The sequence below is a fragment of the Achroia grisella genome, unplaced genomic scaffold (assembly GCF_030625045.1).
Source record: "Achroia grisella isolate CSIRO2021 unplaced genomic scaffold, CSIRO_AGI_Agris_v1 utg308, whole genome shotgun sequence".
NCBI lineage: Eukaryota > Metazoa > Arthropoda > Insecta > Lepidoptera > Pyralidae > Achroia > Achroia grisella.
The window spans coordinates 2,050,340-2,066,357 of NW_026712791.1; the positions used below are offsets into that span (position 1 = coordinate 2,050,340).

The 16,018-nt window shown below is 31.4% G+C and overlaps 4 protein-coding genes across 7 annotated transcripts; 2 read left to right on the top strand and 2 right to left on the bottom strand.

The window, feature by feature from the left end:
- Positions 1 to 1,505: 1,505 nt before the first annotated feature.
- On the bottom strand, positions 1,506 to 5,597 carry LOC131843479 (uncharacterized). Its single transcript, XM_059192146.1, has 5 exons — positions 5,378 to 5,597; positions 5,154 to 5,291; positions 3,899 to 3,979; positions 3,455 to 3,707; positions 1,506 to 3,211 (listed from the first exon to the last, which is right to left on the bottom strand). Exons 1-5 carry the CDS (start codon positions 5,429 to 5,431, stop codon positions 2,469 to 2,471), a joined length of 1,269 nt encoding a protein of 422 aa, XP_059048129.1. The 5' UTR covers positions 5,432 to 5,597; the 3' UTR covers positions 1,506 to 2,468.
- A 219-nt stretch (positions 5,598 to 5,816) lies between these two features.
- LOC131843483 (ubiquitin carboxyl-terminal hydrolase isozyme L3-like) lies at positions 5,817 to 7,073 on the top strand. 2 transcript variants are annotated; one of them, XM_059192151.1, is made up of 2 exons: positions 5,817 to 5,905; positions 6,224 to 7,073. In XM_059192151.1, the coding sequence occupies exon 2, from the start codon at positions 6,228 to 6,230 to the stop codon at positions 6,918 to 6,920; it is 693 nt and encodes a 230-aa protein (XP_059048134.1). In that variant the 5' UTR covers positions 5,817 to 5,905; positions 6,224 to 6,227; the 3' UTR covers positions 6,921 to 7,073. The 2 variants fall into 2 exon arrangements, with proteins under 2 accessions (XP_059048134.1, XP_059048133.1); XM_059192150.1 differs by lacking the exon at positions 5,817 to 5,905 and adding an exon at positions 5,981 to 6,137.
- A 1,696-nt stretch (positions 7,074 to 8,769) lies between these two features.
- Positions 8,770 to 9,870, top strand: LOC131843484 (ubiquitin carboxyl-terminal hydrolase-like). Its single transcript, XM_059192152.1, has 2 exons — positions 8,770 to 8,914; positions 9,057 to 9,870. Exon 2 carries the CDS (start codon positions 9,063 to 9,065, stop codon positions 9,753 to 9,755), a length of 693 nt encoding a protein of 230 aa, XP_059048135.1. The 5' UTR covers positions 8,770 to 8,914; positions 9,057 to 9,062; the 3' UTR covers positions 9,756 to 9,870.
- A 525-nt stretch (positions 9,871 to 10,395) lies between these two features.
- LOC131843478 (major facilitator superfamily domain-containing protein 12-like) lies at positions 10,396 to 15,870 on the bottom strand. 3 transcript variants are annotated; one of them, XM_059192145.1, is made up of 9 exons: positions 15,742 to 15,870; positions 15,201 to 15,511; positions 14,888 to 15,095; positions 14,220 to 14,304; positions 13,426 to 13,626; positions 12,493 to 12,790; positions 11,954 to 12,104; positions 11,362 to 11,489; positions 10,396 to 10,746 (listed from the first exon to the last, which is right to left on the bottom strand). In XM_059192145.1, exons 2-9 carry the CDS (start codon positions 15,478 to 15,480, stop codon positions 10,688 to 10,690), a joined length of 1,410 nt encoding a protein of 469 aa, XP_059048128.1. In that variant the 5' UTR covers positions 15,481 to 15,511; positions 15,742 to 15,870; the 3' UTR covers positions 10,396 to 10,687. The 3 variants fall into 3 exon arrangements, with proteins under 3 accessions (XP_059048128.1, XP_059048127.1, XP_059048126.1); XM_059192144.1 differs by having other exon boundaries at positions 15,591 to 15,870; XM_059192143.1 differs by having other exon boundaries at positions 15,201 to 15,870.
- Between the last annotated feature and the right edge of the window lie 148 nt (positions 15,871 to 16,018).

Here is a 16,018-nt window from a genome sequence, read left to right on the forward strand (position 1 = left end):
TCTATATAAGGAAAAACTTCGTGATAATTTTTTTCAATTGTTGCTCTTGTAGGAGACAGATTGTATTTTTAGACTATATACTATTCGAATACAATTTCAGTGCTCGATATACCCGACTTTTAATTTTATTGATTATTCATATATTATAGTGTACCAATATTTTAAAAGAACACGTTGAAAAAATCACATTGATGCATACACCAGTCGCAAAGTAAAAATATGTTGAAAGTATCTAATTTTGTTTTCCATTTTAAGAGTTTTTTTTAACTCCTCAAATGCTCTTGGCAGCAACTGGCCTTTACAGCTACACCAAACGATAGGAGGCGAGTGCAATAGCACTACAATCCCGGGAAAGGGCTGGTGCGGAGCGGTGTTGAAGGCCATCTCCTACCTGACGGAGACTTAACTTGTACCGCTATACAGATAGGGCAAATTTGTAATTACACAGGTTAGTCAGTATTCTTTTATATACAGGACATGAGAACCCAACAGTGGTGGAATCCAACATAGGGGAGCGTGGGTTACAGTGGATAGATCACTGTAGCTTTGCATGTAGTGCACACAAACACTTGCGTTTCCGCGACGTTGTCGTTCTTACATTTATACCGCTTCCTAACTAGTTGCTATCTTCATTTCAGGAATAGGGTTTGCGTCGCAGCACACTACTTGACAAGATAAAAATAATTTTGACATATTTTTGTAAAACATGTTGCCTCGGTGTGTGCAAAGATTTTGCAAGAAATAATTTTTGGTTATGGTCTATGATTAATGTTAGATTTTATTAGTCTTATTTGTTTAATTAGTAAATAAAATAAATATTGCAATTTTTTAAATCGGATAACTATCAGTGGGGTAACGCGTATCGTTTTCGAGTCGGGATACAGTAGCAGATTAAAGGGTTTTTTTTGTAGGTAAAGTGACACGGAATAGGAAACGGAAGAACAAATTATATAAAGTATCTTCTGGGTAAAAAATAAACATGTACCTAGCTAAATTTAAGAATATTCCGTACATGATACACTGATACAGATATTACACCAAATTACTAATAGTGAAAATTTTTCACTGATATCCAAGAGAAGCACTTATAACTTACAATGTTATAATAAACATCTTTTTAAATAACCATTATCCATTGTGCCCCATAAATGGGTCACAGTGGATACTTTGCCATTTAATACAAAAACTTGGAATCTCTCTACTAAATATTTCTCAAGAAATCTCATTACTAAGTATTTGAAAGGCTATTTTTGCAATGTAGTTTCAAATTTAAATATATCTTCTAGGTTTTCATTGAATCACTGATAAATCTGGGGTAAAAAAGGTGAATTTATGGCACTTGTAAAAGTGACCACTGTATCACACGTTCCCCTACAGTCATTCATACATAGCTCGCGTAACTTTATTATGCACATTTTGACCCCATAGTCTCTATAGAAAACCTCGGCAGCTAATTGATTTCCACAAAATCAGTGTGTAGTGTGTACATTGGAAAAAATGATCACGGTTAGTGCGATTTAAATACGCTGTCGATGCTTATTGCTGAGATGGTAAAAAGTAGTTATAGTGTGATATATTATAGTTATCTATAGTTGCAAAATAATCACATTCATAAATCAACAATTAAAAGCCAACAAAATAAATTGTAGTCGGTGTATATTTGGTATAATTTTTATGCCAAAATTTTGGCCCAAATAATTATAACCTTATTAATAGTACATAATCTTAATCTAATAAAGCTCATTGTATAATTACTACAATAGTGGAATGTTGCAACAACATACATTCTACTCCTATACATTCGTAAAGTAATGGCAGAAGTGTTTGAGGTTTAATATAGAAATATAAAATACCAGACTTACATAGGACGGATTTTCTTTACATTTATCAGTTACACAATTTAATGTGTACTATATAATCGCAAACAAAGCTTTCAACTGACAGTAACAAGTGCCGAAATAAGTATAAAAAAGACGCAAATGTTCACATATCAATTATTAAATAACAATAAAACGATATTGTAAGTAAATTTTTCATTATTAGCTACGGTACAAAAATAATTGTTATACTTAAAAGAATTTAAAGCTAATTTATAAAAGAGGAATGTATTACATACATCATCAATAACAAGACTTAATGAGATTCTTTAGTACAAATACCCAAAAACACGAAAAGGACGTAATAACAAATTTATAATCTAAATAAGTGATTATTGATATTTGTTGTTAATTTGAAATATAAATGAATAACCATTATATTGTAATGATAATATAAATATAACGCGTTGTTTAACTTGAGCGAAATACAATGTCTATTCATTTAAAATATTAGCGTTCTGTCACAACCTTTGTTACTTCAATAATATTGATGCAACACAATGACAGATATTGTCGAAAGATTTATCAATTTATCTAAACTGCTGTGTAAGTAAGTAAATGTCACTTAACATAAGGCACATAATTGTAGGGTTAAGGAACCAGATAAGCATCATTTACAGATTGGTACGCCGGTGGGCCCGGTGCTTGGGGGGTAGCTCGCGAGCTGTAGGTCGGCGCTGGCGGTGCAGGCGGCGGCACATCCCAAGCAGCGTCCGCGCCTGAGTAGTTGTTCACTGCACCATATGCACTGCCGCCGTACGATGGAGATTCACATTGGGCGACTGTATCCATATCCATTCTATTGTCATAACTTGAAGCAGTGTCGTAGCCCCGACTTATGTTGTCATAGGGAGATAAATTACGATCATAATTTCTGGTAGTTCCACAGCCTCCATTAGGTTCATTATAAGGTCCAACGACGTCAAAACCGGCCTTATGGACACGTTTCATAGTACCATATCTATTAGTTTTTATTGGAACCGATTCAGAAGGCGGTTGAGGTGGATCATAGACATCCTGTGATCGTGAGACTATATCTCTTTCAGTAGCATGGTATGATGCAGGTCGAGCTCCATGAAAATTAGAATATGAAGAATGTGCAGAAGTAGGACGCGAAGGTCGAGCATCTCGTGGCAAAGAAGCACTGGAAGCTAAGTATCCAGCATTTCTATATGACCGTCGCGATCTGCGTACAGATGATCCTGCTCCTCTTGAACCAGATCTACGCTTCACACGTCGAGGGGTCATGGGTTTCAAAGAGCCTTCACTTGTAGTTGTTTCTGTAGGACTCAACTCCATTGTATATACAGTACGTCTTGGTAATGTTCCTTTCTCTGTAAAAGATTTATTTTTATTTTAAGCAAGTAAATGAAATAAAAAAATACTAATTGTTACGTAAGATTTTATTAGTGCAATCACTAACTCTTTTGAAACTGTCTATATTCCTTCTGGCATAGATGATATTTTCATAAATGTATTGAGAAGCAACGGTGAGGATATTTGATTCCTTAAAACACTCTCGCAATGACACCCTGGAACCCATACCATAATTACATTACAATGCAAGTTTGACTTACCTGATGGTGCCTTGCGTTTATTAACTGACTTAAATGCCAAGACTATAGCAAGTGGCAGGGCTATGATTGTAAGTAAAGCTGCCAAAATCGATTGGCCAAGCTCAACATAATACCACTGAAGAAAACAACCATCAACACGGGCAGGTCGCCAAATACCAGGTCTCTCTTCTCCACTCCACACAGGCTGACATCCCCATCCATTACTCTCCCACCAGCTTACACTGTCAGTCCCCAAAGAAAGTATGCCACTTTCCTGTAATATTGAATTTCAAGTTATGTCAAGACTATTTGTTAGCATAAAATATTTGTAGAAAAGTAGTATAGTGATAGTCTTAAATATATGTATATCAATATACTATAAGTATATATTTTATATTCTCAAATTGTAATCCAATTCTTAGAAATAAATTCTTATTACATCAATTATGAATATAATTAACTTACTCTGTTCAATGTTCCCAGATTTAGATAATAGCAAATTAGAAACATATTCCATGTTAGCCATGTAAAACTCCATATTGCAAACTGTCAAAAGTTTAAATCATATTAATCACACATACACATTATGTCAATATAGACCAAAATGTTTTTAAAATACAGGTCATTTCAGAAAGACCATGTCAAGTAAAAAAAGTTGTATATTGAATAATAATAAAAAAGTCATATAATAATTTATATATACCATGATCATATGTTGTATAATTTGAAATAAATTTTAACATTTAGGAATTGCATACAAAGGCATGGTTCTCTATTCTATTTTCATAATTAAATTATTGTAAACACCTTACATATATTATAATACCTATAAAGATTGAATGTAAATTTGTGTCAATATTTATTAAAGCCTATTTTTACTATTACACTCAATCAAAAGTAACTTTGTTAGAAATTTGAATTAACAATTTTGATGTATTATAAGTCCTACCTGTGGCAAAAAATCTGCACTAGATCTGTTAAAATAAAAATATGCTAAAAGTTGCTTTATGAAACTTAATAAGTTCTAAAACTATATTTCTTTTTAATATTTTTTTCAATTAATATAAAAAGCATTGAAAGAGTGTTTTTATAATGTTATTATTTTTTGTGTTTTATTGGATTTAATGCTTTATTTCTATCAAATTAGCAAAAGTAAACGATAATGTGGAAAGGAAACATTGTATTTTTTGTTACATGTTTTATACTCATTAATATTCATTTAAACAGTTTCACTGTATGATGGAATTTAAAATAAGGAAATTTGCAAATGAATTAAGGTGACTGATAGAAACAGCAAATTAAAATGCACTAGATCAACATATAGTTTGAAGGCCAAGCAATAAATAGAGAAAGATTCTGAAGAGGTAAACCTACACAGGCAATCAGTCTAGTCTTATGGTACCTTCCTCATAAAAATGTAAATATAATACAAGAAAAATAAAAACAGTATTATATTTCAATCTTAAATTCTATATTACTATGATTCAGTACAGCAATAACATATTACATTTTTGTTACCACAATAAACTTGATGTAAAATTAATTATATTATGAAAAGAGAACATTTATGAAGTTCTACAATATACATAAATAAATATCGGAAGAATAGAGTGTGATATTCAAAGGGAAGCATTGTCATATATTTAAGTATTGAATTTTCTTGAGTACTATTATTCTAACGTTCTGTACAAAATAATTATGTAATAACGATTATACTCACGGATATAATATAATTTGTAATATATTGAACTGCTCCAAAAGATCCAAAAATAATTAATAAAATATTAACAAAATTAGCAATTATGGGCAACCACATATACCCTAAAAAATCGAATACTTGACGTTGTACAGTAACAATCTGAAATAACGATATTTATTAGGTAAATAATATAATATTGTATATATCGAAATAATTATAAAATTATATTTAATCATCACCCATACCAATTCTATTACACAAACTATCAACAACAAAGTTCTCAATCCACAAACAGCCATGATCAGGATTTTTTCCGCCTATATGATTATTATTCATTCTAAACTGTTACTTATCATTAAATACTTAAAATTATTCATGTTATTACATTTAATTTAATTTATGAAAACGTAAATTAATTGAAAAACAAAAGTGACTAACAAAGTAAATGGAATGGAGTAGATTTTATGTTGGTGTAGACAGATTTCAATTTATAATTCTACCACACAACCACCAAATAGACAAAGAAGAGATACTCGAGACTAGCGCAGTGATTACTTTCTTAGTGACTGTAAGTTATTTTAAGGTCAAAACTTTGAGCAAGTGATCACTATGTTTCGTTTGTTGTAATAATTAATTGTATGTATTTAGGCCTAAATCTGATTGATAATAAATTACAAATATTTATACAACCTGACTTAATGTTCAATATGGACAAAACTTTAGGAAACAATGACAAAAAAGAAACTAAATGTGAAAAATGTAGTTAAATAAAGGTAACCGTATTTTTTTCGATATCTACCATAGTTTTCCATTCTATACCGTAATATTAGACTACTAGAAAGAAAATTCTGTAATTATACAGACGGAGACACTGTCAGCTGTTTCATTTCAACTTTATATCGATTTTTCTCTTCATCTAAGGAGAATACATTAATAAATTTATTAAATTTAGTTGAATCCATCTCGCTTAATAATTATTGATTTTTGAACAGTTTTTATTATCGGGTATAATATTTATATATGTGCAATAATTTCATCCTTAACTTAAATTACATTGAATGCCGGTAACCTTTTATAATTTCCAATTACAGATAAATGGCGTCCGACACCTTAGTACCGATTGAATCAAACCCTGAAGTTATGAATAAGTTTTTGCAGAAACTAGGAGTTCCTTCTAACTGGAGTATCGTGGATGTAATGGGCTTGGACCCTGAAATGCTTTCTTGGGTTCCTCGTCCAGTCATTTCCATTATGTTGCTATTTCCAGTGTCAGCTGCCTATGAAGATCATAAAAAAGAGGAAGAAAATGAAATATTGGCAAAGGGTCAAGAAGTATCCAGTGATATTTTTTACATGAAACAAAATGTTAGCAATGCATGTGGTACTGTGGCTCTGGTTCATAGTGTTGCAAACAATTGTGATAAAATTGATCTTTCTGATGGCCACATGAAAAAGTTCCTTGAAGAAGCTAAAACATTAGATGCTGCAGCTCGAGGAACTCTATTTGCAAAGACTCCAGGCATAATTGATGCTCACAAAGAGTTGGCTCAAGAAGGTCAGACTAATACTCCCAGTGCCGAGGACCCTGTGGATCACCATTTTATAACATTTGTACACAAAGATGGGGCATTATATGAATTAGATGGTAGAAAGGCTTTCCCTATTAATCATGGACCAACAACTCCGGATAATCTGTTAGAAGATGCTGCAAAAGTTTGTAAGGAATTCATGACTCGTGATCCTAATGAAGTTCGATTCACAGTAATGGCATTCGCAGCATCAGAATAATTTACTCTACATGCTAAAATACAAATTACAACAATGATAATACCATTCAGCTAAAATGAGCATATGCATTTTGCTATCTGCTTTTTGTGAGATTTATAAAATTTGCAATTCAAGCAAGCTTTTGTGATAATTAAAATAAATTATTTATTGATCGCTGTTTGGTATTCCTTTGGTCAATAGTACCTAGTAGTAACCAGTAGTAATCCTAATGCAAATTTCACTTAATTAATTGTTGGAACCAATATCTCCTAAGATATACCCTATGTATATATATATATTAGGATACATCATTTCTCCATCAAACAATACTTGCTCTATTTCATGAGGAGGACCTTAGGGCTCTTCCAGTACCTCTTATTTTCCAATTTCCTATGTAATATAAAAAATCGGTTGATAGGTTGAAATTTAGTTTGTTATGGATGGTGCTGGCATGGTGCACCCGCCTACAATACTGAAGCTGAAGGGGCAACAGTGAAACTCAGGCGCTCGTCGTGGCGAATTCATTAAAAATATTCGCCTTAAATATAAATTATTTCTTTAAATCAGTCAGAAATTCAGTAATAATTAATACAATAAAAAGTGATCGCTGCCTGATTTTTTAAAATATATCTTTTAAACATCGTAAACATAAATACATTTTAATAAAAAATCCATAACCAGGGCATAGGCAAGTTTCTGATTAATCATATATATGATATTAATGATATTATGTACCCTCACTTAAACCTCCTAAATACTTTACCGTGTAAGAATCTAGTTTTAAATTAATTTGAAATTATTGTGAATTATACAAAATTCGATTATTTATTTATTTAAATTATATTAAAAGAATTGTTTATGCATGTTTTAATATAAACATAAATAATACTACTGTCAATTACAAAATTTAGTAGTAAATAATAATTCAGTAGGTATTATGTTCCTTGGTACATAAAGTATTTTTTTGTAGTTCTTAATCTATGCAGGCAAAAAATACTTCACTTCCCTTGTAAGCTTGTTTTTCCAGGCAGTACTCAGAGAAAGTCGGAGTTAAAGAAAAACAGTTGGCTGGTCAATCTCTAGGCCTGTGTTATTTCCGCAAATATATGTTGCTAGTTTATTATATTTTTTTTAACAAATGATATGACGAAAGATCTACGATCTATGTAGTTCGAGTTGTTCCTCTTTGAAACTTCCGAACTATAATTTGTTCACGAACTACACAGAACTAAACTATTTTAATTTTTTTTTTTCATATTCGTCCATCTCCTTTTCAGTGATGGAACAGGCAAAGATCCTTAGACCGTAAACTATTTTAAATTGCTTGCTTTTTCAAATGTCATTTCTTAGAGATGTGCTAACTCGTAATAAAGGTGACTCGAGTTAACACGAGTTAAAATTCAGGTAATCGAGTTACTTGGAAGACACAGATTTTTTTTTATTTCGAACTATTCTTCATATAACTATTTAATGTTGTTGGTTGCAGGCCGCAGCTTCACCGAACCATAGAGGGCGCGTGGAAATGAGACTCCAAGCCCGCAGATATCCTTACGGGGTGCATTCATGGCCGCAGATTAAATTTGAGTGTTTTTTTAATACTATTAGATAACGAGCTGATATTTCCTATATATTCAAAAATATCCGAGCATTTTTTAAATTATACACATCTGATTCGTAAATAGTATGATATGATCGGAAAACTTCATGTCATTGTCGATTTAATTCGGTCAATGCAATGGCGGGAGTACATAACATACTAAGGTATGAACCCAACGACCGAATCATACTCTTTCACTTGATTCGTTTATTTACCAATAGAATTCTCCATACTCGAGTTGGGAGAATTCAACTCGAGTTGAGAGAATTCAACTCGAGTTAACTCGACTTGACACATCTCTATCATTTCTATGTACAAAATAAAATAATATATAGCAATCGAATGTAGTTGGAAAAAAGTGCCTAAGTATATATTTATATTGAACCTTAGAAAATTACTAAGCATCTTATTATTACCAGTTAGTATCTTTTGAATAATTTCATAATAATTAGTTAGTATTTGTGTTTATGCTTTCGACAAAATCTATTAAAACTGTTACATGAATCATCACTTAATATTAATTGCTATATTACCGGTAACCAATACTTTTCTAATTACAGAGAAATATGGCCACTGATGCCTTAGTGCCATTAGAATCCAACCCTGAAGTTATGAATAAATTTCTTCAGAAATTGGGAGTTCCCCCCGATTGGAGCATTGTTGATGTCATGTCCTTAGACCCTGAAATGCTTTCCTGGATTCCACAGCCAGTTATTTCTGTTATACTATTATTTCCAATTTCTGCATCTTATGAAGAACATAAAAAGAAAGAAGAAGTTGAAGTATTATCTAAGGGCCAAAAAATATCAAGCAATATTTTTTATATGAAACAATATCTAAGTAATGCTTGTGGAACTGTAGCTCTTGTACATAGTGTAGCGAACAATTGTGATAAAATTCAACTTTCAGAGGGCCCTTTGAAAAAGTTCTTGGAAGAAGCTAGACCACTAGATGCTTCTACTCGAGGGACTCTCTTTACAAAAACTGAAGGCATAATTAATGCACATAAGGAATTGGCTCAAGAAGGCCAAACTAATACACCTAGCCCTGAAGATCTTATTAATCATCATTTTATAGTATTTGTACACAAAGATGGTGCACTGTATGAATTAGATGGTAACAAAGCATTTCCTATAAATCATGGACCAACTACACCAGAAAGTCTATTGGAAGATGCTGCAAAAGTTTGTAAAGAATTTATGGGTCGTGATCCAAATGAAGTTCGCTTTACAGTGATGGCATTAGCAGCATTGGATTAAAAAAACTATATGTAAAGTTCAATCAATGATATATCTCAGCATTATTTTTAGTCAATTGTGAACAAGTTATAAATATTGTGAATAAAAATTATTTGCTAACAACCACTGATGACTATTAGCAGAAATTAGTTATTTGACATATACAGCATGATAGGCATTCCAACATAAAAAATTTTTAATGCCCCTATACATATGAACTTTACAATTTCCAAAACCCAGTGAATATCAACCTAAATACAAAATAAAACCTTATAAATACTAATAGTCCAAGAAATTTTTTATTTAAACCATGATGTGACCAGTTTTGGTGTAATATATAAAAATAAGTCTGCACATTAAAATATTCAGAAAGAAATTTTAATTTAAGTTGGCCCTAGTCATATGTAGTACATAATAAATATTTAGCTGTCCTCTACAGAAGAATGATAATGAGTTGTTATGTTAAAAGAAATAATATTGAAGAATTATTTTAATAACCATTTCATTAGTACATTTATACCATAATTCCTATTATTTACTAATAGATCTTGATATATATTATTTCTTCGCCTTTTTATTTTGGTAGTTCAAAACAAGATTCCACCAATGCCATGAGTGTTGGAGTTCGCCGATTTACTTTTCAGTGCAAACGCCGCTTTTCTTTTTTCTTAGAATCAAGAACCATGCCTTAGCCTTAAATAATATAGTACCTGTCCAATGGGTTATGTTAAAAGAAGTAATATTCAAAAGTTATTTTAGTAACTACTTTATTAACACATTTATACTATAATACATAATATTTACTAAAAGATCTTGATAATATCTTATTTCGTCTTTTTATTTAGAGAAATATGTCAGGAACTTATTTTCCCATTGAGCGTGTTTCACTTTCAGAGGCAATGTACTGAACTTGCATATAATTGGCTAAAATACATTATGTGGATAACTTTGTATTATAAAATATCTGGAGGCGCAACTCTAGTTGGATCTTCGGTATTTGGCGAGAGTTCACCTGAAACATTTTAAATAAATTAATTACATAATAAATATATTTTATATACATAGACTGCCAGTTTTATAGCAAACCGGCAGGGTTCTTTAGCTATTATAGTAGAATATATATATTAAATAATTTTTGTCTAGTTAGGAAAAGGTTTATACCGTTAGATACATAGCGTAAGATAGCGGATATATGTACATTATTGTACATATTCATTGTCCGCCGTATATAAATTTGCAATTCTGCACATTAGTGACCGCAACTAGATACCTGTCGCACAAATATTTACTGGAAACTCAATTCACTATATTGTGGGACTCAATAAATGCGCCTGTAACATAATAGACGATGTATTGGGAAAAGGTAATAATGAAATACACGAAATCTATGCATCGCCCCAAAATATGGCAAATATTATTCTTTTTATTTGAAAAGTGATCTTTAAGAATCAGAATAACGTATTTGATCTTCAGGTGATTTAATTAATTAGATGTGATCATGTGACTAGAATTAAAATATATTGTATAGGACTATTAATTTAATTACCTGCCTGAGGTATATTTTACATATTATATAAAATTACTATGATTTATCAAAGTTATACATTTAAATATAAGAATAACTTACCATTCGGAATTACTACGACGCGTGCAAATTTTGGTAACAATAAAGTGAGTATGAGCCCCAGGATAACGCTGCCCCCGCACACCCACGATAATACGTCTCGATAATAGGATGAGTCGGCACCATCAGCGCTGTAATCATAAGTTATAAAATAATGTTATTATACATATTGTGTGAAGTTCTTCGAAACAATTTTTTTATATATAAAACTTAATGTTGATTATAAGGCCAGAGAAAGGCCGAAAAAGAGATGGATGGACTGTGTGAAAGATGATATGGCAAGGAAGGGAATAAATAACGAAATGACTGCGAACAGGTATGAATGGATGAGAAAAATATATTACGCCGACTATGGGAACTTACGATCCCCTTGATTGCCTACAATTGAGATATAAAGATCCCAATATCATATAATTTCACAGCGATACATGGTAAGCGGTGTACAACCGTGAAATTATTTAATCATGATCTGCTTATCCCATTTATTAGTTGATATTAAATTATTTCATATTGGCCCACTTTAGTGGACTATAAAATGTATATGATTACCATAACTATAGAAGTAAATAGATAACATGTTTCTTTGTATACTTACTACATTTGTATTGCTGCTATCGCAATGCCACAAGCAAGCTTATCTGTAAAACTCATGAGTCCGTAGACAAAGGCGGATGCTTCAGTACTAGCTCCTACTAAATCAGCAGTCAGTGCCAGGCTTGTTACTAGCATAACTGCACCTCCAAATCCTATAATTACAAACATATGTAATAGTCATACTAGGTAATAAAATAATTATTTATAATCGTTGATAATTTATTATTGTCATTAACGTTTAGTTGCTGTTGTTGTAATATCAATTTAATATTATAGTTTTATGAACTACTGTGTTACTCTTTTTGTGATATTATAGTTAGCTTATGTCGATCTTCAATTAAGGTCCGTATAGTGGTGTATTCATTAACAGGTAACAAAGAGACGAAAACATTTTCGCGTTGTAATTATAATATTAGTACAGAAGTATAGACTAGCTGTTACTCGCACATTCAAGGAAATCGGCTCAAATATCTAGTAGGGAAAACCAAGCGTTATTTCATATTAGTAGGTACAAATAGTAGAGAAATAATATATACCAACCTATCAACACAGCTACTAAATAAATGTAATAAATTTTATAATTATCGTCTGATTCAATATAAATCCACACAAAACCAGAAAGAGCGCATGCAGATCCCAATAAATAATTTAATTTTCGCGTGAAAGACCTTGGGATCAGCCTCTGTACACCCGCTGCAGCCAGACTCCCAAGGTACATAGCAAGAGGTATAACGGCAAGAGAGCGAGCGGCCAAGCCTAGTGTCCGATGAAGGTACAAAGGAATTAATACCTGTGACACATTTACTACTAATCTTGTGCTCATGTAAACACCAGCGACCTAAAATAAATACAATGTTGTTATTAGTAACTTAATATATATACTGCACTGCCAGTAAAAGCGAAACAAGGGCCTAAAAGAAAATGTCGGTGGTAAAAGGGTCTGCGGAAATGGTGTGTCTGATGATTAAGTTTGACGAAACATATATTGTCATATGTAAGTGCATACGAAAAACTATTTCGTTAATATTAGTCGCCTATAATGTGAAAGTTGAATGAGATTGAAAGAAGCCCAGACTATTTATATAAATAATGGAAAATATTGATAAGTAGAATGTAGCGCAGTATATTTATTTGAGTAGGTCTTTGAAGCTTCACTCTTTATAAGGTATTTTTCCATAAACATTGTAACTATAGTAGTTAATTTTTTAATATATACCAAGTCGACAATTGTGTGATAATTACACACACATTATTTATTTATTTATGTACTAGGATATGTCTGGAAAATTATTGATGATTCGGTAGTCCTAATATAAGAACTAATTGACACGGTTGAGATGATTTAGAAAAGTCTCACACTAGGTTCAGGCCGGGCGAACCGCGGCCGACGTCAACTTTCGACTAGTGCATTTATTACAAAGAATAGCCGGAAATGTTTGGTGATCCTTAAACAGCTAGTAAATGTATATTCACCTGGTATAATACTGGTTTCTTGAGGAAATCACAGTGCGTCTGAATTGGTGTGTTATTATCATAATCTATCAGTTGATCTCGATGACTGTTTGTTCGTCTCTCAGTCACCAAAAAGTGAAAGAGTATTGATGCAATTATGCCCACACTTAATACTATATATACGATGTGTCTGAATTTCCAAGCATCTGCTGGTCCCACTTGCTGAAACCCAATAACAATTAACAGTAAATAAATTAGTTCAGATAAGAACTTAGTTGTAGTTTAATAAATACATTCCAAATCTTAGTGATCATATTAGTGGATTCTGATACTGTAATGACACTGGCATTATAATTATTGGTATATTTTGGGTTTAATATCATCCAAGATAATGACTACTTTGTTATTGTGAGATAATTACACAAAATACCTACATTATATACAGGTTACTACCAAATTATCAACATTCTCTTCTACAGGATATCCTATATGATGTGTAGTTTATGATAATTATCATTATCATAATCTATATTAGTTAGGAGTCCCTAATGTCATTATCATTAAAAAACAGCTGTGTCATTTTGGTTACAATATGCTGTAGTAGCTTCTATAAGAGGTCAATGAACTGTCTTATTACCCAAATATACTTTTATTTACTTGTATAAATTTGGCATGAAATAATTAAAATTTTTAATTTTAATAACTTGATGCTATCAATACAGGAAATTTATGGCTACATAGCATAATCTATTTTATAATTTAAATATAAATATGAAATACAATTATATGAAAATACAATTTATATTATCACTTACTTCCTTATCACATTCACCAGTAACACGTAAAACAATCCATGTAATAACATAAACAAATAGATTTGAGAATACAGTAAACCCATATCTGGAAATCAAATATTTCGAAATGTAGTACAATCTCTATAATACCTAAACATAAATAAATGTTCACATTACCATTAGGTATTTACATATTCCTATTATTGAATATAAAATATTATACAGAGAGTAAGTAGGTTACCAATTAAGGACATATAATTATATTGAAAAGCAATCAGTTATACTTATAGTTTCATAAAATATTGTATACCAGTTCCAACATTTGATTAGTGGCCAGTACCTACCCATCCAACTTCCCACTGACTCACAATATGAACATTGGACAGTACAAGTATTGTGTTAGGTATTAACAATAATTTTTATAAATATATTCTGCTAAGGAGGGCCCATTGAAAAGGAACATAACATACTTTATACACATTTTTTTCAAAATCTGAGTCAGATTGGCTACACCAATCTGGTGACAAATTTGATTGTGTAATGATACTTTCAAGGGACACATTAAAAAATTATAATACCTATAGTTAACTGACACCTATAAGACAATTACAAGCTAAATCATCAAATAAATGCTGATAACAAATTATTAATTGTTATTAAATACAAGAACAATTATAAAAACTTATTACCTGACAGCAGTGAGATGTGATCTTGTATGGTCATCGTCAGCTAGCTCAGGTATTAAACTTAAGTGTGAAATCTGCACAGCTGCCCAGCCAATTTGGAATATTATAATAAATGATGAAAAATAAAACATTTGCGCCCATTTATGGGTCATTGAACATCCAACACATTGTGAAAATATGAATGGAAAAGATGCTAATATACATGCTGTACCTGTAATAAATATTAAAAAGTTAATATCATCTCATCAAGTAATTCTCTCTGTGAAGTAACAAATGTGCAACATTTTTTTTAAAGCATTAGAAATAGTTTACTTACCAAAAAGGTGCCACAACTTTCTTTTACCATACTTAGTACTAACTAAGTTATCAGTATGATCTGAATGGTAGCCAACAAAAGGTGTAGCTAAAGCATCAACAACTTGTCCTATCAACATTAAGTTCCCTGCTTGGGAAGCACTAAATTCTAGCACTAAATGAAAGAATACTATTAAATAAGTAAACCATAGGCTAGCACATACATCATTTAGTACATGGCCAATACCATATCCTATCTGGAGTTTAAAGCTCGTTGATATATCTATTAATTCATTATCCATCTTCTGGTGGTTATAAATTTAGGAGTACCAACTACAAATAAAGATCATTTTACAATGAAGTCAAAACAGACACAGATTACTGCAACAAGATTTTTTATTGTATTTATTACATTTCAATTACTGTCTGATATCTTTCTAATCGAAATGAACACAAAACTGAATTTATATCAATGACTTCTTTTGCACGTAACACATTTATTTCTCAATTTCTATTTACACTAATAATAATGAATACTACTAAACGAGAAATGTATGACTCACTATATACATAGATATCTTTAAATAAAAGTTGTTTGAAATAGACGAAGGAAAACAGTGAAACAATATTTGATGATAGAAAACAACGTATGTACAACAAAACGATTTCAAACGAAAACATTTACAACAGTACTCTGTTTCGTTAGGATATTGGTGTTCTGTGACTCTGTGTGTACACTACAAGTACAAAATAGGGAAACAAACGACTCAGCAACTAATTGCTAAATGTCAAAGTCAGTGTCAGACGTGTCACTCTGTTCACAGTCCGTCAGTCTGTCAG